This window comes from Podarcis tiliguerta (assembly GCF_965153285.1).
Source record: "Podarcis tiliguerta genome assembly, chromosome: 3".
Taxonomy (NCBI): Eukaryota; Metazoa; Chordata; class Lepidosauria; order Squamata; family Lacertidae; genus Podarcis; species Podarcis tiliguerta.
Window position 1 is genome coordinate 103,088,905 of NC_139536.1, and position 25,924 is coordinate 103,114,828.

Below are 25,924 nucleotides of genomic sequence, written 5' to 3' on the forward strand. Positions count from 1 at the left end.
GAAGAGGTTGAGGACCAGGTGTTATGAACATATAACACAAGTCCTTTTTCATATTCACTGGCTTTCAGTCAATTTCCAATACTCAATTCAAAGGATTGGCTCTGACCTATACAGTCCTACATTATTTGATACTTGAGTTTGTGACATAATGCCCCTTCTAATACCATTCTATTGTTTTGTTAGCATTCCATGGTCCAATGAGTCTCCTTTAAGGACACCCGTGTGCATGATTGTTTTGTGGTCAATTCTGCACAGGGGTGGGAAACCTGTGACCATCCAAATGCTGCTGAACTACAACTTCCATCAGCCCTAGCAGGCATGGCCAATGGTTGGGGATGATGAGAACTGTACTTCAGCAACGTCTGGAGGGCCACATGTCTCTTATGCCTACTTATGTGCTACCTTCCCAGCAGGTGGGTTGCTGTCGCTTACCAGGAGTGGGAAGGAAGAGGTGGTGGAGAACTTGATGCAATGCAAATGCACTTGCGGAGCCAATCCAATGCTCCTGCCACTATATTTGCACCACAACAACCTCCCTGCTGCCTTACCCCTCCCTCTATACAATCGTGACTCCCCTGCCAGGAAGTTAGTGTAGCAGCTCCACGCCACCTGGTGAGTCAGTTCTGTTTCCTTGAGCTGAAAATGCTTTTCGTCCTCTGGGAGTTAGTGTTGCTGTCTGGAAGAGGCGTGGGTGGCGCTGTGGTCTAAACCACTGAGCCTAGGGCTTGCCGATCAGAAGGTCAGCGGTTCGAATCCGCGCAAGGGGGTGATCTCCTGTTGCTCGGTCCTTGCTCCTGCAGTTTGAAAGCACGTCAAAGTGCAAGTAGATAAATAGGTACCGATCTGGTGAGAAGGTAAACAGTGTTTCTGCGAGCTTCTCTGGTTTCCCCAGAAGCGGCTTAGTCATGCTGGCCACATGACCCGGAAAAACTGTGGACAAACGTCGGCTCCCTTGGCCAGTAAAGCAAAATGAGCGCTGCAACCCCAGTCGTTTGCAACTGGACTTAACTGTCAGGGGTCCTTTACCTTTACCTTTACTTTTAATTCTGAAACCACGCCCAGCATGCCACACTCAGATTCCCAGGTGATGCTGTTCTGGCAGGACAATTTTGTAAGCCAAAACTAAGATAATTAATTCACTTGTAATTCAAAATACTTCATAGGGAATTATAAACTCTTTTCTGTATCACTGTTCAGAAAAAAATAATTGTTGATGCCATTGTGTGATACTCACCTCCCCCGAGGCTTCTAAAGAGCAAGAAGCCAGTCAGTACATCTCTGTAAAGCTTTGTGTATGATGAATGTACTATTGTAAGTAATGACCTAATTCTACATAATTGCTAATTAGTGCCACTAAAACAAAGCTATTTGCTGTATGGGTTCTTGGATATTTACATTTCCCATCTCACAGTTGACACCTTCCACGATATGTTTTATTTTGTAGGACTAAGTAGGCAACTGTTCCTTGAATATCAGAGAAAACAAAGCTTCTATTTGAAACCAGGGTATAATTGTTGTTATGCTTGCTTCAGGGTGTCAGTGGCTCCACTGTTATAGCAATGCATACTCAAGATATTTCAAAATAAAGAAAATATTAGTGAAGTCTTAGTGAAGATGGACCACTGAGGCAATTCCTGTGTTCCAGTATTTCCCCTCTGGATCAGCAGACTGGCTGGGTAATGCCATGAAGCAATGCCAGAGTGCCCACCCCTAACTGCTACAGTAAGGTTACCAATTTTTTTTTCAATGAATCCAGGGACACTTTTCAACTTCAATGGATTTTGTATGGGGACTGATTTGTAAAACCGGGGATTGTCCCTGGGAAACAGGGACGCCTGGTAACCTTATGTTACAGGGGAGTCAGCAGATGGCCTCTACCTGCTTCAACATACTCTGCAGGGTACCTGTAACCTACATTTTATCTGCAGCCACCATGTACCCTGTCTCCCCAGATTTCAAAACAGTTGTGAGGAAGTGGTTGTGCTGTTTGTGCAGAAGTTTAACATACGGCTGGAGCCTACAGACAACCGCCTATAAGTAAGTTTCATCATCAGTTCAGTTTTAACAGCAGCCATTTGCTTCCACCCATACTATCCAGAGCTTGTCACCACATTGGGAGGTTTAAGAGGTCATTATACGTTTGTATTTAGATTTATGCCACAGTTTCTCGTTTTTAAATTTCACACTTTTGGTGGTAGGGCAGTCATAGCTTGTGATTTTGTACTGTTGAATTGGTTGGTGTGCCCAATTCAGGTTACTTGGTCAGTTGCCCTTTTGCCATCTCGCTTTGGCATCTGTGTCACCTTCTTGGACCCATACTTTCTTTTCTCAAGCTTTCTACCTTGTTGTCTGAGCTCAATTTTCCCTTTATCCCACTCTTCCAAGCTATTTCCATTTTAGCAGCAGAGTGACTGAAAACTCCTGCAGATCTGATAGTTAAGACCAATTCTCTTGTGTGCCCAGTGACTTAAGACTATATTCAGAGTTACAGGTTGCTTAATTTTTTTGCTGTGAAGTGGGGAGGGATTACATTTGGTTGCAATGTGTGAATGTGTCCACAAAAGTTTTTTTGGTTTGCAAATGTGCCCACATGTCTAAAAAGGTTGGAAACCCCAGCTCTGAATTCTCATTAGCTGACTCAGCAAGATAGTTGTCATTTAGAAGTTCAATAATTCAGTGGTTTTTTGCCTTCTAGCTGAATAAAAAGTAGTGGAATAATGTTTTTCAGATGCTCACTACACTAGCATTCATCTGCTTACAGGTAGAGGAAGACTGAAATTCTTTGTTGTGAATTAATACTAATGATAATAAGCAATTACTTTCAAGATTTCATATGACTGTGTTCTAAACGGCAAGTTAATATGAGCAGCTAGAATGTATGAGCAGCTTAAGTACTGCATAAAGACTGACACACTAGTAACAAGGCGCTTTTAGTTGATGACTATATATACGGTATATAGAGGGACGCGGGTGGCGCTGTGGGTTAAACCACAGAGCCTAGGACTTCCCGATCAGAAGGTCGGCAGTTTGAATCCCTGCGACGGGGTGAGCTCCCATTGCTCGGTCCCTGTTCCTGCCAACCTAGCAGTTCGAAAGCACGTCAAAGTGCAAGTAGATAAATAGGTACCGCTCCAGCGGGAAGGTAAACTGTGTTTCCGTGTGCTGCTCTGGTTTGCCAGAAGCGGCTTAGTCATGCTGGCCACATGACCCGGAAGCTGTACGCTGGCTCCCTCGGCCAATAAAGTGAGATGAGCGCCGCAACCCCAGAGTCTGTCACGACTGGACCTAATGGTCAGGGGTCCCTTTACCTTTACCTTTATATATATATATAGAGAGAGAGAGAGAGAGAGAGAGAGATTAACGCAAAGACACATGACTGTGTCCCACTTACTTCGGTTCTGAGTGAAATCATTATAGTCTTTTATTCAAAGCGTCTTCTTTCATAAGAAAGGTGGTTTAATTCTTGCCAGAACCCAGCATTTCAAGATACAGAAGGAAATGTATGATTCTGACATTCAGTAGTTAAGGTGATAACAGTCAAATATTCCATAGATTAGATATTAGACGAAGTTTCGGAGAAGGTTAAAGATGTCTGTCCAACTGAAATGAAATGACAGAGCTGGCGTTATGAATGCTATAACTGAAAATTGGTAAGAGTACAAGGGATGGTTGTCTTGGAGCCAGAAGCGAGGCACCTGAGGCAAAATTAAAAATGGAATGCTATGGTTAATAGAATTTGAAAATGAAGTACTGGAGATTTATAATGACAATGTGTTTATTGTTGTCAACCAGCTGATTCGGGATTCGGGATGTGAAACCTGAGGCCCTCCAGATATTACTGGACTAAACTCCCATCATCCCTAACTTTTGTGTTTTTATATTGTATTTTTATGTTGTGAACTGCCCTGAGATCTAGGATGAAGGGTGGTAAAAGGAAGGAAGGAAGGAAGGAAGGAAGATGTCATTCTAATTGGGGTGGAAGAGGGTTCTGGCCCAGCAACATTTGGAGGGCCACTGGTTCCCCGTTCCTGGTTTAATATTATCAGAGACCCATCACCAAGTCCTGGTTCAATGGATGGCTACAAGAAAGAAGGCCTTTTTAGTGATGGCCCCCAATTGTGGAATGCTCTCCCTAGAGCAATATGGCAAAGGAGTAATGAGACTATTGTGATTTGCAGGTTACAGAGTAGAGGTAAATATTGAATAAATTGGCGGGAGTAATCTAGGGATGCCCTCAGAAAACTGGAAGAATTGTTTGTTTTTGCGGGGCACCCAAAGCTTAGGAGATACTTGTGGGGAGAAATGTGTTATGGTTACCAAGAAGACAAAGTTAAACTCTTACCAGTGCTTTCCCCCCCCCTAAAAAGGATGTTTATGGGTACTCTTATTTTGACTCAAGAAAATCACCATTTTATAGTTCAAATTGTGAAAAATAAGTACAGTAAATGGACAAAAGTACAAAGATTCGCAAAATGTTTAGGGGTATGTGTCCCCCTGCGTCCCCCCAGAAAAAAAGCACTGCTCTTACCTATGAAAACTGAAAAGCAGTATAGCACAGTGTCTCTCAAAACATTTCTCTCTGCAGATCTCCTGAAAATTGCTCAGTATAGACTATTTAATAAATGTGTTTTTCTTCAGCACCAGCATCGTTGTCAAAACCAGCAGAAAAAATTGGGTCCTAAGCAGGTATCTGCAACAGTTATATTTCACTGGTAATTTTTAAGGGGGAAACCTGTGGACTGTATTATAAAAATCACAAGCTCTAGGCCAGGGCTTCATTATCCCTTTCGGTAAACCAAGTCCTGGTTAAAACAGCCTCCATCTTTGTGGTCAGGTAACATAAATCGGCCATGTACAATACTTGACAGGGCCTAGTACAGAAAGTCTGTCATGGTGAGCAACCATTAATCATTTTCTGTGGTTGAGCCTTTCTGGGCTGTTTCCCTCTTCCGCTCTCACACACAGATGATACAAACCACAGTCCCCAGCTTAGCATTATATACCTGGCCTGGGGTCATGGTTTATTCTGCTCCCACCAAACGATGATCAGTAAGCCAACAAAAACAAAAAACAAAACCTCTTGTCTACAGATTGTGGGTTTTGGGGAGGAAAATATACTACAGTTCATGGTTCATGTGTTATGTCAGGGATTATGGTTTGTTGCTTTCCAGTATGAGCAGGTAATAGCAAAGTGTATGGATTCGGCATAGTCAGGGTAAACAATTAGCCACGGTTTACTGTTGCATTCGAATGAGGCCTGAGAGAAAAATTGATCTAATCATCAATAAGCATGGTGCCTAACATTTCCAATTTTGATTCAATATTGCAGTCTTCTTCAGTGGCGTATAAATGGCAACTAGCACTGATTATATCAGTTTCTCTCTGTCTTGCAGTGAGAGCTTTATTTTACTAACAACATGTTGAACATTTTGGTTTGGATTTTAAATGCTTTTTATGTACCAATAATAAGAAATGTTTGACAAAAACGTTGCACTATATTTGTTCCTTGCTTCTCTATGGTGCCTTAATGAATCCAATGACATATGACAGAACAGGTTATGAAATGTCAGCCAGGTATAAATGTATATCAAGTACTGGCTTGTAACTGCTTGGCAGCCCCTAAAGTTTCTATCACTAATATGGGTCAGATCTGATAGGCATGCTTAAAGTGGAGGCCACCTCATTTTATTTGATAAGGAAATTTCAGACAAGTGCAAGAATTAGCAAAACTGGGTCACTTTTCCATTTCAGTTCCTCTGGCATGTTGCCGCACAACAGTGCTTTCCATTAATAATGAAGACATTTTAGAGACATAATATTAGCAGTCAGTTGACTTTATTTAATTGGCATGCTATTGTATTCCCATAAATTCTGTCAGGAACTGCTGTGAAAGGCTTTGAAGGTTTGCGAAAGAAAAAGCAGCGAGGCCCTTAAGAAAGAAGTTATTTTAAGCTAAAGGTTTTAAGATTCCAGGTTTCGTGCATCTGGCTGAGAATTAACTAAAATGCTTTGAGTTTTTTATGTGTTTTTTCCCCCACTCTCAAGAATGCCAGTGTAATGAGCCTATTAAGTTGTCTCTGTGGGAACAAAGCATAAGCTCTGGCAGGACTGGGCCAAGGTACTGAACATTTCAAATGATATGAATTTGAATGACTTAATGACACATCCTTTTATTTATGGATTTCATCCAGTGCTCCACTTCACGACTCGGGATAATGACGCTGACAATTAGTTTAAGAGATAAACCTCTACGTGTTACTGAGCCATGAGTGGTAATTATTGGATTTTTTGTTTTCCCAAAAAACTAGTTCCTAAAAGTGAATGCCTCTCTCTGCTCTTATAATGAAAGTTCTAGGTTGAAAGAAGGTGAATGGTGTTTTCAGATAATGGTTGATGAGGGAGATGGGGGCTTGGGGGCCACAAAATTACTCCTCAAGCAGATGGAACTTTTAACTTTCAAGTAATTGTAGCGACATCAGATATGTGTCTTACTTGTTAGAAGTTTGCATTGACAGGATTCAGGCAACCATGTGAAAAGGGTATGTGCTTCGGTCCAAAAGGATGTGTGGCGGCTGGCTTGTCGTTAACTGAAATGTTTGCCATAACTGCTTAGAAAACAGATTGTGGATAGTGAGAGTGTTTTAAGTCCTCCAAGGAGGTGGAGCCTCCACAAGTCCAATTTTTTTTCTCTTTGAATAAATTACACTGGACCATAGGGCAGCTATCAGAGGCAATGGCAGAGGCCTAGCTAAAGTCCCCAGAGCCCTTTTCTACTGGTTTTGCCCCTTTGCAAACTCAAAGAGACCTTTAATAGACTTGTTCCCATGTGACACTAACCTCAGGTATGCAAGTGTTTGTGTGAAATAGTGGATCTGGATATTTGGCACTGTGATCTGCTCATTTAAAGATCTACCCTGATACTTTTCCACTTTTGAGGCAAGCAAAGGTAGGAAAAAAATTATTTTATGCAGGTGAAATGTTGGGCTGGGGAGAAAAAAACTGGAATGAATGTCTTTGCACTTTACATAGTGATTGTTTTTTGTTGGTTACTCTGAATAACGCAAAGTAAAGGTAAAGGGACCCCTGACCATTAGGTCCAGTAGCAGCCGACTCTGGGGTTGCGGGAGCCGGGAGCCATTGTACAGCTTCTGGGTCATGTGGCCAGCATGACTAAGCCGCTTCTGGCGAACCAGAGCAGCGCACAGAAACACCGTTTACCTTCCCGCCGGAGCGGTACCTATTTATCTACTTGCACTTTGAGGTGCTTTCGAACTGCTAGGTTGGCAGGAGCTGGGACTGAGCAACGGGAACTCACCACGGCGCGGGGATTCAAACCACCGACCTTCTGATTGGCAAGTCCTAGACTCTGTGGTTTAACTCACAGTGCCACCCGTGTCGCACAGTTCCTCCTGGTACTGTGATACAAATGAGAGATGAGGAACAAAGGAATCCCAAGCTGTCTGGGCTCCAGAGTTTGTTCGCTGTTGATAGAGTTATCCTCCAAGCAGGGCTCATTGAGTCCTGACAGACGTGAGCCAATGTAAATACTTACACATCCTCCTAAGAGAGTGGGTATCATGCATCTTTTCTACTTTTAATAGATATGTCATAATTAAAGAGGCACAAAAAAGATTTCTGAATGAAGGTAGGCTCAGTCTTGAGGTCTCATAAGGGGGGGGGGGATACATTCCTCTGGTGGCTTCTTTAGCATTCGTGAATGTGATTTGTCTGGTGGGATATTTCAGTTTAGCCATTGGGGAGAAGAGCTAATTCTCTAAGAAGGAAGCCCAAGAGGAGTGCCGTAACGTGAGTGAATCCTTATATTTTTGTGTAAAGTTGAAAAGCCTATTTCCCCCATTATTGACTTAAGCTAGATGACAGTAGGGTGACAGCTGATTTTCGTTTCAATCAGCAGCCTGTGATTACTACTTTAATTAGAATATAGAAATAGAAAGCAGCTAATTTTGAGCTACCCGAAGAGAATGTTTTAAAAAGGGAATATAGTGTTGATAATCTAAGGATCCTTACATGCAAAAGTGACAAAAATAGAATCCTCCAATGCCATTAGGAAGGATCGGCAAAGTCCTTAAATTAAGATCATGCTGAAAATATTCTTACAAAGATTGCATGCCACTCCCAGTCTCTGCGAGTGGTAGAAAGACACCAGGGGGTCCAGGTGCTTACCCAGGCTTGTGAAACCAAGGCACGGCAGAGACTAGTGTCTTTAAGAAGTAGTGTTTATTCTACACATATTTACACCTCTGGGTCTACTTTGGAGAGAGTTCTGAGCATTACATCTCAAGAACTACTTGTTCCCCACAGCAGCACAGCATTGCAGCCTGTTATGTACTGAATTGAATAGGATCCAAAATGCAGCAGTCTGATTGGCCCTAGAACAATAGGATCCAAAGTGCAGCAGTCTGGTCCTAGAACAATAGGATTCAGAATGCAGCAGTCTGATTGGTCCTAGAACAATGCAGCAGTATGACTGGTCTGCAGGAGCCACCCAATCCAGCTCCAGGTGAAAGTGAATCCACAACCTGATTGGCCTACAGGAGAATCCCGGAATTAGCCAATCACGTGCAGCCCATTGTGTAAATAATGTATATAAAACAGATATTGTGGGGGAACTTCCATTCCTCCTCACCACTATGAGCCGAATAAAGAGCATGAAATCCACTCTCGGTTCCGAGTATATTTCACAGCCCAAGGCATCCTGCAAGCTGTCTCCATGCCTCTGTTCCAGCTTCCCAAGATGTTCTGTCCTGCATGGGCTTTGCCTGGAGTTCCAGCTCCACCCAGCTCCTTCCCAAAGACCCTTGCCAGAAAAAAACCCCCAAGCCTTGTGCAAAACAACAGTTTATTTTAACCTTTAGGCGCAGCCCGCCCTCTCCTCCTGTTTTCCTACCTCATGGAAGCTGAAATTCTAAACCTTTCTCAGCCCATGGTAACAATTGAAACTCCCCTCTCTGCCCAGTAGCAGAAAATCTCTTGCCCTGGGTTGCATTGATGGGTTAATGACTAGCTTCCATTCTTAAAGACTTCTATCCCAGCCTGGAAAAGAAGCTCAGCCTGTATCTTCCTTTCAATACTCCAAATATTATATAAATTTTACCATTTATTCATTTCTAAAACTCACTAAAACTAGCAAACGCTCTTACTCTAGATCTTTAACAGTATTATTTCTTATTTTCAAAACACGCAACCTAAGCAAAGGTTTATGCTTTGTTAAGAAAAAACAGTAATCTCATATGCAAGGTATTTTTATTTTATTTTTTACCTTGAGAATGCTTAACCAACTTTGCTAAAATGAGGAAATATAGAAAGTGAAGATGAGGTTCCCTGCTGATAGATGTTACATGGAAAATAAATAAATAAAGGTTTGTTTCAACCAAAAGGACCGGCTTGCTCATAAGCAATCCCTAAAAACAGGAGACTTGCAATAAATAATACAAAAAGAGTAGGCTGATTTTGTGAAACTATCCAGCTCTTATCACCATGTATAAGAGCGATCTCAGAAGTATTGTGTACTTTGCAGTCACAAAATGACCCTAATCTACCCATGTATATTAGTGTTCTTCATTATAGGGAAGTGACTACCAATCTGGCCATTTTTATGAGGTGATTAAATTTGTTTTTACATTTCCAAAATCTGTAAAGAATATGAAAAGCCTATCTGTGCTTTGTACTCTGCATTAAAATTTTCATAAATGATGCATCCTGGCCAAAAAATATCTTGCGTCTTTGAACACTTTGGATCCCTCATCCGATTTAGCTGCCTCAATCAATTCAAAATGTGGTATGTGGGGCTCAGCCCCTGCTGCAGTGGAGCCAAAGCATTCATTTTTCCAAAAGTCATTCATTATAGGACATTTATACGTTTCATGAAACAATTCACTATACTGTGATTTGATGCACATGCTTAAATAAATAAATATGCCAATAAGTAAGTAAGTAAGTAAGGGACGCGGGTGGCGCTGTGGGTTAAAGCCTCAGTGCCTAGGGCTTGCCGATCGAAAGGTTGGCGGTTCGAATCCCCGCGGCGGGGTGCGCTCCCGTCATTCGGTCCCAGTGCCTGCCAACCTAGCAGTTCGAAAGCACCCCCGGGTGCAAGTAGATAAATAGTAAATAAACGGCGTTTCCGTGTGTGGCTCTGGCTTGCCAGAGCAGCGATGTAACGCTGGCCACGTGACCCGGAAGTGTCTTCGGACAGCGCTGGCCCTTGGCCTCTTTGAGTGAGATGGGTGCACAACTCTAGAGTCTGTCAAGACTGGCCCGTACGGGCAGGGGTAACTTTACCTTTACCTTTAAGTAAGTAAGTAAGTAAGTAAGTAAGTAAGTAAGTAAGTAAATGATGTTATATAATGCTATACAGGAAGAACACTTAAGGTCACCCAAAGCTTCCTTCTCATTAAAATAATAATAATAATATTAATAATAATAATAAGCATTTCTGCTCATCTGCTCTGGAGGCAAACTGATTAGAAGTCTCCCTCATAGAGATGATGTCCTTTTCTGAGCAGAGGCCTGTCACAACTAATTTGCTGTGCCACCAGTGAACAATAAAAGACGAATAACTCAATATGTAAGCCCTCAGGGCTGGGACTGTGTCAGTTCAATGTTCTGCACAGCTTCTACTATACCACTGGTGCTAAGTAAGCATTAAACAAAGTATCCGGTTAGAAAATAAAAGCAGCAGAAGATAATAATACTAACCAAAAAATTAAACAAAACCTCAAGCACAAGGAAAACGTGGCTTTAGTCAAAACTACTAATTTTATTAAGTCCTTCTCAACACTGTCAAGACCAGGCCACTGGCAGAACGTCTTTTGCACAGAACACAACTTTGAAACAGAAGTGATAAAAACTTCAGCATGGTGAACTGCAAAGATTTCTACCAAGGAATGGGAAACTGACACCATTAGCTAGAAAAGCTGCCGTTTCTTTGTAATATTATAACGAGCAAACAAGTGGTCGTATCTCTAACCTTGTCAAATGAGCACCAAAAACAGCATTCTATCCATTTGAGGGGCTTAATGTGCTTTTCTTGAATGCATTTCTAGAGGGTAATTTCCTCTAGGACAAGGCCCAATTCTATTCTGTGATCTGAAGGATTCTATTAAACCCTCAGAGTATTTTGTAAAATGTGAAAATGTAGTTTACCAAAGAGATAACCTAGGAGGCTGCAGTGAATTAGCCTGGTACTGCTGACTATTGCCATTCTTGTGAACTCAATGCAAAGGATTTCTACACTTACAATATATTGCCATTTACTAACCTCAAACTCGATTTACCCTCTAGCTGCAAGTCAGCAGACTTCAGTGTAAAACATGGCCAGAAATTAGTTCCACTAAGGACTTGTATTTCAATACCAGATCAGAGCAATTCGTAAAGAACAACTAGATATGAGTCGTTATTTACTATGTGGGTTTCTCAAGGGAACCTGGTGTAGATCGGCTTTAGTCGATGCTGCTGAGGTGGTCTTCCTCCTAATGGAAGTGCATAAATTGTTTTCACCATGCTGAGTTCTGCATTTAGCATGCAGTAACTTTTGTGCTATATCGGAATAAGAGACTTTGGAAAGGTGCTTGCTAATTTGTATGGATTGTTCATTCAATCCTAAATACATGTGCTTGAACTCCCATGGAAATAAACAGGACATACTGTCTTAGTAAATGAATTCAGGATTATAGCTGACCAGCTTTGAAATCCTAAGGGGTGTATGCGTGTATGAGCCAAAAGAGTTATCCTGATGATTAAAGAATTAACTCTGGCTGTAATCCTCACCCCAGTTGCCTGGGAGTAAACTCAATTGAATTCAACAGGACTGACTTCTGAGTAGATATGGCTGTCAGTCACTTTTTACATTTAGATAGTCTCACTTACTTTCTCTTAGCTATCCAAGGGGAGCAATTAGTCCCCCTTAAGTTTTATTTGAGCAGTGGAATACCAGGTTTTCTTTAATTATTGTCCTATTGTTCTAAGACAATTTGCATGTGCTTAAAAAACGGTTTGCTCCGAAATATGGATGATGGAGAATTTTGTCAGAATCAAAAATGAGTTTGGAAATGGCCACAATCTGAATGTTTGTCGGAGGTCAGAAACAGAAATTATGCAAGCGAATACAAGCAATATATGCTATGGTGTGTTGCTTATCCAGTTCACAAATGTTAGGCTATTTTCTGCCTTGCTTTTGATGTTGCCCTTCCAAATTGATTATGTAATAAATTACATAATCAATTATATTCGCTTCAGCCACTGCAACGAGCAAGACAAAAAACAAGCTTTAGCAGAAGCTGAACTGCAGCAGAACAGAAACAGGACAGGACAGAAATCATGGCCTCCTTACATCCCTAATTTTATGAACTGTGAACCAAAGAAAAATAGCCCCAAACGCTAGTTGGCAACTGCTTATGCAATCAATTGCACAATGCCACTGTAGGTAGGGTCTATAGCAGTTTTCAGGGCCAGCCCACCCATGAGACTAGGGGAGGCAACCTCCTTGGGTCGCAGGAACCACAGGGGCAGCAGATCTTTATTCCCCCTTGTTATTGAGGCAGATCTTCACTCACCCCTTCTTCCCCAGCAGGGAGGGGGCTGCCATTTTGTGGTTTGCCTCTGGGACCAAAATATCTCGAGCTGGTCCTGACAGTTTTCATCTTACTGCTTATGCACGAGTTCTTGCTCAAGCGAAACAGTCATACAACATAGTATATGAACCAAAACCTATATCGGCAAAGGATGCTTTCTATATGCAGATCTGTTCTATCCACAACAAAATGCCATGACTCATAAGGGGAAAAGGTGAAATGCTAACTGCAAACCTTACCAACATAGATCCCAGCACATAGTGGCGAATTCTAAGTGTTATAGAGTCAGTCTTCACCATTCCCAATCATAGCTGACAAGAGATTCAGAACTACCAAGTCTTACATTGCTTTTTATATACATGACAAAATAGTGAGCAAAAACCTTGGAGGGCAATTTGTACCCTTTCACACTGCTAGAAATAGTTTACAGGCCAGGTAATAGTTTAAAAATATGGACATTCTGTTGTCTGGCTAAGTAATACACAGTGACATCAGGATTCATTTTATATACTACCTCCACAATTTAGGAATCAGTGCAACTGTTCAATCTCATGGTTTCCAAGAAAATGCAAAGCTCAACATGAAAGATTTTGAATTTATATCTATAGCCATACCTCATGATAATTCTTGCTTAACCATTCCTTGATTGTGGTAAGTGCAATGATTGCAGCTGGCTCGTTTGGAAAACCTAAGCAAAGAAAGAAATAGAAGAAATAGTTTTTATCCATGCAGCTACACATCTTTAAACATAACAGCATAACTTGATGCAAATATTTTATGCCTATATGTTCAGATAACCTTTGGGATAACCTTTCCTGATTTAAGAGCAAACCTTTATTTGTAAGTGAGATGACCCATTTTGACAACAGATTTATCTGACAACTTCAACTCTGTCTTTGTTTAAAAGCCAGTTACAGTGCAAGTCAATGTATGTTCACTCTGAAGTAAGTCCCAATGCATTTAATTGCAGTTGCTCTCAAGTAAGAAATTACAGGATTGCAACCTTGGTTTTCTGGTCAAAGAGGACCAGAGCCTGAGGAACAGCAAACCACAGAATGGAAATACAGGAGATGAAGAATTAAGAGAGACAATGTTGAGTTAGGATATGACCATAGTAAGGGATTAAAAACAAAAACAACAACCCTGGGAGAGAAGAGCAACATGCAATATAATTTAATAATGATATGTGGTTACATGACGTTTAAAGCAAATTCATAAAACAGTTGCCAGCTATACCTTTTATTTCTTCTAGGCCTTTCGAATTAGCAGAACCACAATCCAAAGGGCACATGAATGCATACTCAGAGAGAGTAATTTAAATGTGTTTGTGTGTGTAAATACAAGAATGTGCACATAATCCTTCCAAATGTGCACATTTCCTGGTCATTGTGCATAGTCTCCAACAATCCTTGAATAATGTATGGATATTCTCTGGTCAGCATGCATAGTCTTCAAACTATAGTTTTGGCATGTGGTGTATATCAACTAGAAGTTAAATACACTACAGTTCCCCAATTGCTAATATATCAGGAAACTGAGGCTGCGGAAGTAAAAGTTTCCAAGTTGTGCAGTGGCGTAGCGTGGGTTGTCAGCACCCGGGGCAAGGAAGGTAATTTGCGCCTCCCCCCCCCCCCCGCTGCACTGTCCCTCCCCCAGATAGTCCCTCGCTCTCTCTCCGCACCGCACGCCTGGCACCCTCCCCTCCACAGTGGGTGGCGACCCGGGGCAAGGCAAGTAATTTGCGCCCCCCCGCTGCACTGTCCCTCCCCCAGATAGTCCCTCGCTCTCTCTCCGCACCGCACCGCACGCCTGGCACCCTCCCCTCCACAGTGGGCGGCGACCTGGCGGCTCGGATCGGATTCGCACAGCCAGCACTGCAGTGAGAGAGAGAGAGTGAGCCAGGTAGGGACAGAGAGCTGCGAGTGCAAGCCCGCCCCTCCAGATGTTGCGCCCGGTGTGGCCGGCCCCCCCTGCACCCCCCACGCTACGCCACTGAAGTTGTGCGCGAGGGTCAATGTGTGTGAGAGAGCTCTAGGTTCAGGCTCACACAGCAGGAAATGGTGCAAGTTCATAGTTGCATCATGATCCCAGAGCTCTGTATGTATATGTCAATGTACGCTGGAAGAAAATGATGGGGCCGCAATTATTCTGATTCATTGTTCTGGTAGGTATCATGCACCCCAATTATGCCAGCGCATCTCAAATCTCAAATCCAATTCTCCAATTCTCTTAGGCAGAAACCTTTCCTATCCCAAGTCATAGGATATAATGTACTGTGATAAAGTACAAAGTGCTCCCTTTGGCCCCTTCCATCTGGATCCTTTGATCCTTTGGATATTATGGAAATAATTAGGAAGTGCAGTACATACTTTAAAATTGGTTCTTATCTTTCCTCGCCATCATTAGTAGCTAGCTCTAGATTAATTAATTCCAAATGTGTTATTGCTAAAAATTATTCTAAGGTTGCTTCCATCTGCTGTATAGCAGGTCATTGACATACAAAGAAACAAAACGTTAATACTGATACTGCTGATGGTTCCTGACAAAAGCTGGGTTTGCAAGACAGACAGGTTATGCTACAGAGTAATTCTCAAAGTAAGATCCCAAAGTGACATTTTATTCCGTGTGTGTGTGTGTGTGTGTGCACCCACACAGTTGCCTTGCTTTGAATGAGACGTATCCAATTTGAGGCTGATCTCTTTGGTCTAGCCTCAGAATCTGATCTCATGGCTTTGCTTTGTTCTGGCCCACATGAAATTTCCCAAATAATTTCATTGGAAAGCTTTCCAAGATCTGAGCTTTCCAGATAAAAGCAAATAACTTTGCTGAGCAGCAACTCTCCTGAAAACTTTGCAAGGACTCTGCATGTTAAGCCGATTTTCCTGAACTACAGCTGCTAGATAGCACGGATCTAAGGTTTTTTTTTACATGAATTCAGTTCAAAGTTAGGAAATGTTGGCTAATTGCCCAAACAATTACCTCCTTAGCCAACAAGCAAACTTGAAAATACCTAGCTTAGAAATAATTTCTCTTAGAACAGATAAGACTTAAACATTCTAAGATTATGTTCAGCCTTGGCAATAAGAAAACAAAGCACGGCAATATGAGCTACTGTATAGGAACCATTTTGAAATATAATTTGAATGGATGAAAAGATTTAATCATCCCTCTTTAAAATAATAATAATAATAATAATAATTTGGCTTTGAGGGGGAAATGCCAATTTGGCAGACTGTATAAGACTAGGACAAGTTTGATGTTCGTCTAACAATGAAATCACTTTTTAGATGGTTGTTTTAAACCTTTTTATTCCTCCAACAGTTCTGATCTCTAGCCATTCCTGTGCTTACTAGAAACGTATTTCTTCTAATCTCTAGCTCTTTCCCCTGGCTGCTACTATATTTCCTTGATCCTTTTATTTCCTGCGTGCCTTACAGAGTCTGCTGGGAATTGTAGTACTGCAGAAGTTCCTGTATGCCTTTTTAATAGAGAATACAGAACAGAAGGTATAGTTGAAAGATTGATTGATCCAATTCTGTCCTAGCTCTATATGCATGGCTCATTATTTTAGATGGAAATTGCATGGCTGTATCCATGGAAAAGATTTTTTTTTAAATGACCCCATATCCAGTATATACCCACCATTTATAGATGAGTTTAAATTAATATCATAACCCCTTTAGCAACGGCCTCCGCAGTGCATTGTTTCCCTAACTTACTCTTCTATGCCTTCTTGATCATAAATTATAATGAACAGTGTTTCAGCCAACAGTGCCAAAACAGTATTTCAGCCAACTAAAATATATGATTGTTTATGTATAGCCTATTTTCAAAAGAAACATTTTTCTTCCAGCAGGAATGATTCACCTTTAAAATGCTAATATTTACACCTTCGTGTCCTTGCTGGAAGCTCTGATAAAGCAATATAAACACACACACACTAACAATCATGTTGCCTATTTATATAGCTCAGGTTTGCCTACAGTGACTGGAAGTAGCTCTCTGGGTTTCAGGTAAGAATCTTTTCCTGGAGATGTCAAGGATTCAACCCGACACCTTCTGCATACCAAAGCATGCGATCTACCACCATGGAGCTGGTTCAAATCCAGTAACTATTTGGGAATTGCAGAGCTTCTTCCCATACCCTGCAGAAAGATAAGAAGCTGTTCAATATCCAGAGAGTTACTGCACCATTTCAACCAGATTTTTAGGAAGCAGGGCAGGTGATAAAATGAACCAGGGGCTACCTTATCATGACAGCTAATGCAAAAGGCAAGGCTAGTCACTGACAGGGTATGAGTGACATGAGCTAGAATGCAACCCCAGCTTTCCAACCATTTTCACTGTTTTATCTTGGAGCTGTGTTATTGCTTATAACGGTACGGGTCTGTTCTCTTCCACGATGGCCTTCAGCAAAAAAGCAATCTTCATAAGCATGGGGGAATCAAATTACTTGAGTGAAATGAGCTCGAGGAGTCTCACAGGTAACCAATTGCTAGAGAAGCAGCTCAGACAATTCTGGCTAAAGGCTCAATTTCACAAAAGATAAAACAGGTAAAGGTAATAAGAGTGACACTGGCCTATGTTGCTGCAGTGAGTGTGCCTTCGGAATACTGAAAAGGACAAGGGCACCAAAAGCCAGGGGTGCATTAGCCAGGAGACAGAGGCAAGCGGCACAACGGCTTAAGAGAGACACGTTTGACAGGCTTGCTGTCCAAGGGGGAAACAGATTATTTACACCCCAATATGCACCTCTTTGAGGAATGTGGCCTTCCAAACTGAAAGAAAGTACCTCCTCTCCTATGCAATCAATAAATCTGATAAAAGGAAGTCCTCGTGATACACCATTAATGCTTCTAGGCAAACATAGACAGCATCTTAAAAAGCAGAGACATCACCTTGCCAACAAAGGTCCGTATAGTTAAAGCTATGGTTTTCCCAGTAGTGATGTATGGAAATGAGAGCTGGACCATAAAGAAGGCTGATCGCCGAAGAATTAATGCTTTTGAATTATGGTGCTGGAGGAGACTCTTGAGAGTCCCATGGACTGCAAGAAGATCAAACCTGTCCATTCTGAAGGAAATCAGCCCTGAGTGCTCACTGGAAGGACAGATCCTGAGGCTGAGGCTCCAATACTTTGGCCACCTCATGAGAAGAGAAGACTCCCTGGAAAAGACCCTGATATTGGGAAAGATGGAGGGCACAAGGAGAAGGGGATGACAGAGGACGAGATGGTTGGACAGTGTTCTCGAAGCTACCAACATGAGTTTGACCAAACTGCGGGAGGCAGTGGAAGACAGGAGTGTCTGGTGTGCTCTGGTCCATGGGGTCACAAACAGTCGGACACGACTAAACAACAACAACAATACTTCTAGGACCCAGGTCACACAACAGATATGAGTGTCAGGATGCCATTCCCTCCCTCCTCCCCCACCTATCTGGTATATTAATGGAACCTGCTGCTTAACATGGCCTGACGATTCAGCCTATCAGATGGTTGCATTTCTGCCATCCCTTCCACATAATTCTTCTGGTACAGAATGCATGGAAAGCTAGAGCGGCCATAAGTCCAGATTTTCCCGGAAACTATCAAGATTTCAAAGGCAAAGTTGATGTCTGGGTGGGGGTGGGGGTTCTGAAAGGTGGCACTTTGTCCTGGGTCTTTGTCAAGTCAATCGAAAAGCCCAACAACTTTTGGGGTATCCTGGTTTTTACTTTTTGAAATATGGCAACCCTGGGAAAGCAAACTTGTTTTATAAACCAGGCTGTACACTGTCGGCTAGCAGCCATTTCCCATGGTCATACATGGCAGATTCAGAAATGGCTGCTGGCCATCGTGAGCTGACACAGCCCAGTCTGCAAAGCCATTTCTCTATGACCCATTCTACCAACAGAGGGGATAAATAGGCTCCGAGAGAAGGGGAAATACAACACAAGGTAACCATTTTAAAATTTGAACCAGATCTATATCTGTTTCATTAAATCAACAAACGTGTATATGCTTGGATCCACTCTTGGAGACAAAACACAGACTGTGTGCAGTGACCCTTCCTCTGCACTCCAAGGATGCTAGAGTAGTGACTTCTATGTCTGCTCCCCAATTTGCAACTTGTCAGAACTGAGCTAACTGGAACTGGGGAGAGACTAAAGCAAATTATTCTGCTTACTTATTCAAATAAACTTGAAAAAGATAATAAAGTTGGAAAACAGTAACAATGCTTTTAATGAGGTGGGAGAATAAAGTAAGAGCAGAATTGTATGTTCATTTGATTCATCTTTTGGAAGAGAAGCAAGGTGCAGATGTTCATATTAGTACAAGTTCATATTAGGTAAAGAAAGAGAAAGGTAAAGGACCCCTGGACAGTTAAGTTCAGGCAAGGCGACTATGGGGTTGTGGCAATCATCTCGCTTCAGGCCGAGGGAGCTGGCATTTGTCCACAGCTTTCCCGGTCATGTGGCCAGCATGACTAAACTGCTTCTGCTGCAATGGGACACCGTGACAAAAGCCAGAGAGCACAGAAACTCTGTTTACCTTCCTGTCGCAGCGGTACCTATTTATCTACTTGCACTGGTGTGCTTTCGAAGTGCTAGATTGGCAGGAGCTGGGGCAGAGCAACGGGAGCTCACCCCGTCGTGGAGATTCAAACCACTGACTTTCTGATCAGCAAGTCCAAGAGGCTCAGTGGTTTAGACCCCAGTGCCACCTGCGTTCCATAAGTTCATATTAGTATTTATGAACAAACAGCACGGGGATTGGGATCACACTTTTGTCAGCTTTCACATGTTCAAGATGCTGTCTTCACAAATACCTACACGTGCCCACCAAAGCACAGGTAGCCTATCAAAATGAAGAGTATAGGTTGTACCTTGAACGCATAAAGGAATGGGAGGCACCAGCAGGCACAATTCCAATCTTCTATCCTCCCCTCACTTACAACTGTACATTCCTTTCTACACCAAAATGAACACATTCACAGGGCTAAAGCTTTATTCTCTCCTCTGTTACATGTAGGTCTGTGTGCTGTATTATTTTCTGCAATCAGACATCTTGACTGTCCAATTATGTAGTACAGGCATTTTGCAGGGTAGCATCTAATCTACTCTTAAAAGGCATTACATGCCTAATTTAAAATAACAGTATGTGGAAAATGAAGACCATAACTTGTCCAGTCCTCAGCAAGTTAAGGAGCAAGAAAATTGCTATAGCTTTGTTTTAGTTATTTTCAGGTTACACAGAAAAACAAGAAGATTCCCCAGCCCCCTCCTGTGTATATATAGCATCAGCTAAAGAAGTGAGTGAAAAAAATTCTTGCTTGTTTTATCATCAGTTAATGCACCCACACACAAAAAGCCATTAACAAATATTCAGGCACTGTGTGGTTCACATTTCACATGATGCACTTCAAGAAAATGGAAAGAGGCTATTTCTGCAAGCGTAGAAGATTAAATGGGAAAAATGCCAGGAAAGAGATTCACTTCAATGCATTTTAATGACTGCACAATGGAAGAATGGCATTCTTAGGCACTTTTAACTGTGAAATCTAGTGTTGCCTGAAAGCCTATCTACAGTAGTAAACAGGTATGGATTGGTGTTTGCTAACATAATCCATCTGCTGTATCACTTTTGTTTTACTTCGGGCTCTCTTACAGCTTCTAAGTACATCTCTCTGACCTTAATACAGTTATTTACATGTCCTAATGCTGCACACAATGTTTGCTTTCAGAGCAATTCATACAACAGAGGTGAATACACATCAGCAAACATTCCTCCAAGCCTCAGCTAATCAGAAGTGTAACTAAAGCAGAACATTTTTCTGTGGGATTAAGATGACTGATAAATTTTGTCTGGGCTCAAAAATCCTGTGAGTCTCCCCCCCCCCTTTCCTTTTCAACAATGTCAAAATAGAGTTTAACAACTCTCGGTTCTCATATGAAATGCGGGAATGCAACATTTAAAAGGGGGTTATTTCAGTCTTCTGTATTTGCTAATAATGTTCTTGATTGTCATCATTAGAGGACATTATGATTCGTGGAATGTTTGGATCAATAATAGCATCTGATGTGGAAAACTGTCTTTTATTTTCCAAGTTCAATTGAAGGAAGAGTTGCTTGACACTGATCATAAATCTCTTCTGAACTTTAATGTTACTAGCAGGGGAGGAGGTCTATTCAGAATGCACATCACAGTGGTGAGCAGCTGTAGATCCCAAGCTATGAGTGTCATGCTTTGATCACAGTACTACATCCTGGAGGGGAGTTGCAGAAACAAGTCATATACAAACAGACAGATGCCGCTTGAGACAGGATCCAATGCAGGCACTTGCCCACCAGATTGGAAACAAGCATTGTGCATTGTCATCCTGTGCAAGAAATATTTCAAGGACTTATCTTAGTAAACTAAAACTCCAGTGCTGCAGAAATCAAGGGGGCTATTTCCTCTTCCCTTAAGAAGTATTTTGCTACAGCGGGGAAACAAGTACTGGTTCTAGCAATTTGGTTGATCATTTTTCATGTGTGATAGGAATTTTAAAGGTCTTATATATATGGTAATATTCATAAGTGTCCCAACCAAGCACGTACATAGATCAGCACAGGAAGACTGACCTGAAACCATTTTGATTCCCAAACTGACCAAATGTTTTCCCTGCAAGGAGGAAGGGGGGGTTAGAGAGCTTTCCCATTGTCTCAGGAATTGAGTAATTTTAATGGGTGACAGACTATCAGGAAAGGCAATCAGATAACCTGGCAAACAGAAAAAACAACATTCAAATTTCTGTTTTAGACTGCCTTTTCTGTGATGTAGGTATGATGTATCTGGGGGGTGGTCTTAGGTTACACCCCTTCTGTGATGTATGTATGATGTTCTGGGGGTGGTCTTGATCTACAGGGTGGCAATTTCAAAAGTCTATGTAAGGCCTTGTGTGTCATTGTTCCGGGTTCCTCCTCCCTCCCGTGTGTGGTGAGTGAGGACCCTGTTGCAACAGATCAATAAAGATCAGGCTTACTAGCTGCTTGGCTTCTCAATATTCTCTGGTTGGCCTCTGTTTTTATCTCCTACCAATAGGGGACCCCTGTAAGGACTCTATATGGGCTCTTGGATACCCGATAAGGGAAAAGGGCAATTTTTGTTTACAACACATGGTGCTGTTATATTGCCCCACCTACACAAGGAAGTTCTGTATAGTGACTTGGAACGGTGAAAGTGAACAACAGTAATAGCCCTTCAGAAGTTATCATACTTCATTTAACCTTCGTCGGCACTCACCACAAACAGCCAGTTATACATCACCATAGCTCAGTGATACAATACAGAAGGGGTACCAGGTTTAATCCCTAGCATCTCTAAGGAGGGCTGGGAAAGACCCCTGTCTGAAACCCCAGAGAGTCAGTGCAGACTAGCCTTCCCCAACCTCGTGCCCTCCAAACCATTCCTGATCATTGGCCACTATGTCTGGGGATGATGGGAGTTATATTCCAAAACATCTGGAAGTTGGGAGAGACTGATATGGACAATACTCCACTGGAGGGACTAGCCTGTCTCTGAATAAGGCAGCTTTCAATGTTCACCTTGTCATAAAAATTAAAAATCAGTATTAAAATTTCAAAATTGCTAGCCGATATGATCTACGTGTGGAGAAACCCATGCTGCTCAAATTCAAGTTTAATTTTCTATCTATTGAATCTCAGCCTCTCTTTCCTAACATTCAGTTCAGTGCTGATTATCTTTTTATGTCAAAGTGGGCAGAGCAATTGGAAAGGCAATCAAGTGACAGAGTGTTTTGTGCAAGTCCGTGTATTACAGAGTGGGCCTGTACAAACAAAAGAATGTGACACAGCTGTTATAAGACTCGCCATCCTTGGGGGCAAAAGGCCATAGACTGGACAGCTTAAACTGGAAGGAGGATCTGCACTCAGAATGCGCCTTCAATGCCCCATTCCCCTTTAGGAGTTCAGTACCAGAGGAGCACATGATGCTAGGACTTCTTGGGCCTGAAGAGGTTGCATGGCCTTCTTCAGCCTTCAACAGCTATGCCTTAGAGGCCATACATACAACACAGGTCTCCCTTTTATCACACAAGTCAATGGTTCCTAAACTAGGCTGGGGCCCTTTAAGAGTAAGAATCACTAGTAAGAATCAGGGTTGAGCTAATTGCTCAGGGGAACCTGAAGTCTCATTTAATGTCCAGACTGGTATTTCTGGTGGTTGGGAATAACATTCAAGCTTACCTTGTCTGACTGTCAGCCTAGGTTCCACCTGAAGCTATCCAAGTTGCTAACAGACTTGCCTTTTGGACATTGACCTCTGATTTTCCCTGATCATGCTTACAGGGACCTACCCTCTGCTTTATCCGACTTTTCCATACTAGAACATGACTTTTGCTAGACCTCACTTTGTGTTCCAAATCCTGAACTTGTGTTATGCGTCTCTGAGTTCATGGAATCTGCATCTAGCACATGCCCCTGCTCAGGCCAGAGCCCTGTCCCCTGGCTGGGACCACTGCCTGGGACAGAACAACACAAATTAACTTACAACATTCATAGTCTCAGCATTGGTGAAGTGCTACTTAAATCAAATTGGAGAAAGACCAAATCTCTAAGCCCATCAGAATCAAAGAAAGCATATGATGTTTATCCATCCTACCCAGCTAATTGCTATTGGTTTTCTTTTGGGTCATTCGATAGCCATTGTCCAATGTAGACTATGCCAAACTGGATGGACTACTTATTCTTAAAGGCACATGACTAATTCAAAGATGTAGAAGGGGCACATGATACAGTTCAGCAGCACTTCAAAGTATAGGGTCTGCTTCCAGGCTCCCAGCATTAAGCAACTATTGGGATTCTTTCTTTTCAATATAAGTTCAAAAAAGAGAATTGGAGGGGTATATAGGCCAAATGCATTAAATGTAATGAGCATGCAAGAAATACAAATGAAAATAAATTAGTTTCAGAACTCTGAATCTAGGATATAACACGAAAATAGATTGGCCGCTAAAAGAGTGAACCTAATACTTGATGACAGGAATTCATTATTTGTCTTATTCTAGATTTGAAGACAACAGGATATTCAGCATCAGAGACTTTTAAGCTCAGTCACTGTTGAGCAAGAGAAAGCATCACAGTTTTATCTTTTCCAACAAGTTTACAAAGTACATGTCATCAATCATTTAAAGTGAACCAGTGGAAAAAATATTGATCATTCTGCAAGGAAGCATCACATAGAAGTAGTTTGGCTCCCAACTTCTCTTTTTGATTTCTTCATTAACATCAGTCTGAAAAAAGCCAATAACCTTTGTACAGGGAGCATGAAGATGGTGTGTGGAGTACAGGTGTGTGTGTGTGAGAGAGAGAGAGAGAGAGAGAGAGAGAAGGGAGAGGAATCAGAAATGTGAAAATAAAGATTTTAACTGTTTTTTTATTGACAACATAGCATGAAACACATGCTAAAAATAATGGCTCCCTTTAAGCAATGGTTTAAAGAGAAACTAGTCACGAAGCAATCCTTTTGACACTGATTAATGGGGATCTCCTGTCAAATCAGGATGACACTTCACATTTCTTATCCATAGAGGTTATTAGTGAGGTTCCTGGCTTATGATTCACGTCTGGAGTCAATTGAAAGTCTGAAGATAAAATAAGCCGATTGTTCAACTTATAGCACTGCAAATATGATATTGTGCATTCATACAAGGAAACAACTCTGATAATTTTTAGGTGTTTCTCCATAATCACGAGAATTTGCTTTCAGCCAAAAAGGAACTGAAACTCCTAGCTCTGGGGTTTTAAGAAAAATCCCAGGACTGAGATAGTAGCCCTGTTCAAATAACATCCAAAGGGAGTGAAAACACATGGAGCATGCTCAGCTGAAAATCCACATAGAGCCTATACCTTCACAATTGCTCTGTCCACACAACTGGAACACCACCTTGCCACCACTTTCTTTCTTCTTTCTTCTTTCTTTCTTTCTTTCTTTCTTTCTTTCTTTCTTTCTTTTGCAGCAGAATGGGACTCTTGTTTTGTGTCATGAACCACCCAGAGATCTACGGATAGCCCAGTTTGAAGCTCATGTAAGAACTTGAACACCGGCTACAATGCCCTACTTAATCTTGGGTACTGAATCACGTAAGTTGGTGCAATGAAAGTTCATATATGACAGATATACAGCCATACTCATTATGAAGCTATGGACAAAATGAAGATGTCATTTAGACTTGCTTGGGAAAAAAATCTGTGGGTGCCACAACCTGTCTGCAGATATCCAGAGCCATGAGATATAACTTACTTTGACAACTGCAGAAAGTACAGAACGCTGCTGAATGAACATATTTACAATTTCCCTGGTTTACATAGGCAGTACTTTCACTGAACTGCAATGCGGATTTCATGCAAGCTCACAAATACAATTTTCTGGAGTTGTGTTTTGAATAGCACTTAGAATCATAGAATCATAGAATCATAGAGTTGGAAGAGACCACAAGGGCCATCGAGTCCAACCCCCTGCCAAGCAGGAAACACCATCAGAGCACTCCTGACATATGGCTGTCAAGCCTCTGCTTAAAGACCTCCAAAGAAGGAGACTCCACCACACTCCTTGGCAGCAAATTCCACTGTCGAACAGCTCTTACTGTCAGGAAGTTCTTCCTAATGTTTAGGTGGAATCTTCTTTCTTGTAGTTTGGATCCATTGCTCCGTGTCCGCTTCTCTGGAGCAGCAGAAAACAACCTTTCTCCCTCCTCCATGTGACATCCCTTCATATATTTGAACATGGCTATCATATCACCCCTTAACCTCCTCTTCTCCAGGCTAAACATGCCCAGCTCCCTTAGCCGTTCCTCATAAGGCATCGTTTCCAGGCCTTTGACCATTTTGGTTGCCCTCCTCTGGACACGTTCCAGTTTGTCAGTGTCCTTCTTGAACTGTGGTGCCCAGAACTGGACACAGTACTCCAGGTGAGGTCTGACCAGAGCAGAATACAGTGGCACTATAACTTCCCTTGATCTAGATGCTATACTCCTATTGATGCAGCCCAGAATTGCATTGGCTTTTTTAGCTGCCGCGTCACACTGTTGGCTCATGTCAAGTTTGTGGTCAACCAAGACTCCTAGATCCTTTTCACATGTACTGCTCTCAAGCCAGGTGTCACCCATCTTGTATTTGTGCCTCTCATTTTTTTTGCCCAAGTGCAATACTTTACATTTCTCCCTGTTAAAGTTCATCTTGTTTGTTTTGGCCCAGTTCTCTAATCTGTCAAGGTCGTTTTGAAGTATGATCCTGTCCTCTGGGGTGTTAGCCACCCCTCCCAGTTTGGTGTCATCTGCAAATTTGATCAGGAT

At 41.9% G+C, this 25,924-nt stretch overlaps 1 protein-coding gene across 6 annotated transcripts in view; it reads right to left on the bottom strand.

Moving 5' to 3' along the window:
- Window positions 1-25,924, bottom strand: part of MACROD2 (mono-ADP ribosylhydrolase 2) — a 987,387-nt gene that overhangs the window by 359,949 nt on the left and 601,514 nt on the right. For all 6 annotated transcript variants that reach the window (XM_083431708.1, XM_083431705.1, XM_083431709.1 and 3 more), the window contains exon 8: window positions 13,205-13,278. In XM_083431708.1, the coding sequence (XP_083287834.1) occupies window positions 13,205-13,278 (74 nt within the window). The remainder of the gene's footprint in view (window positions 1-13,204; window positions 13,279-25,924) is intronic.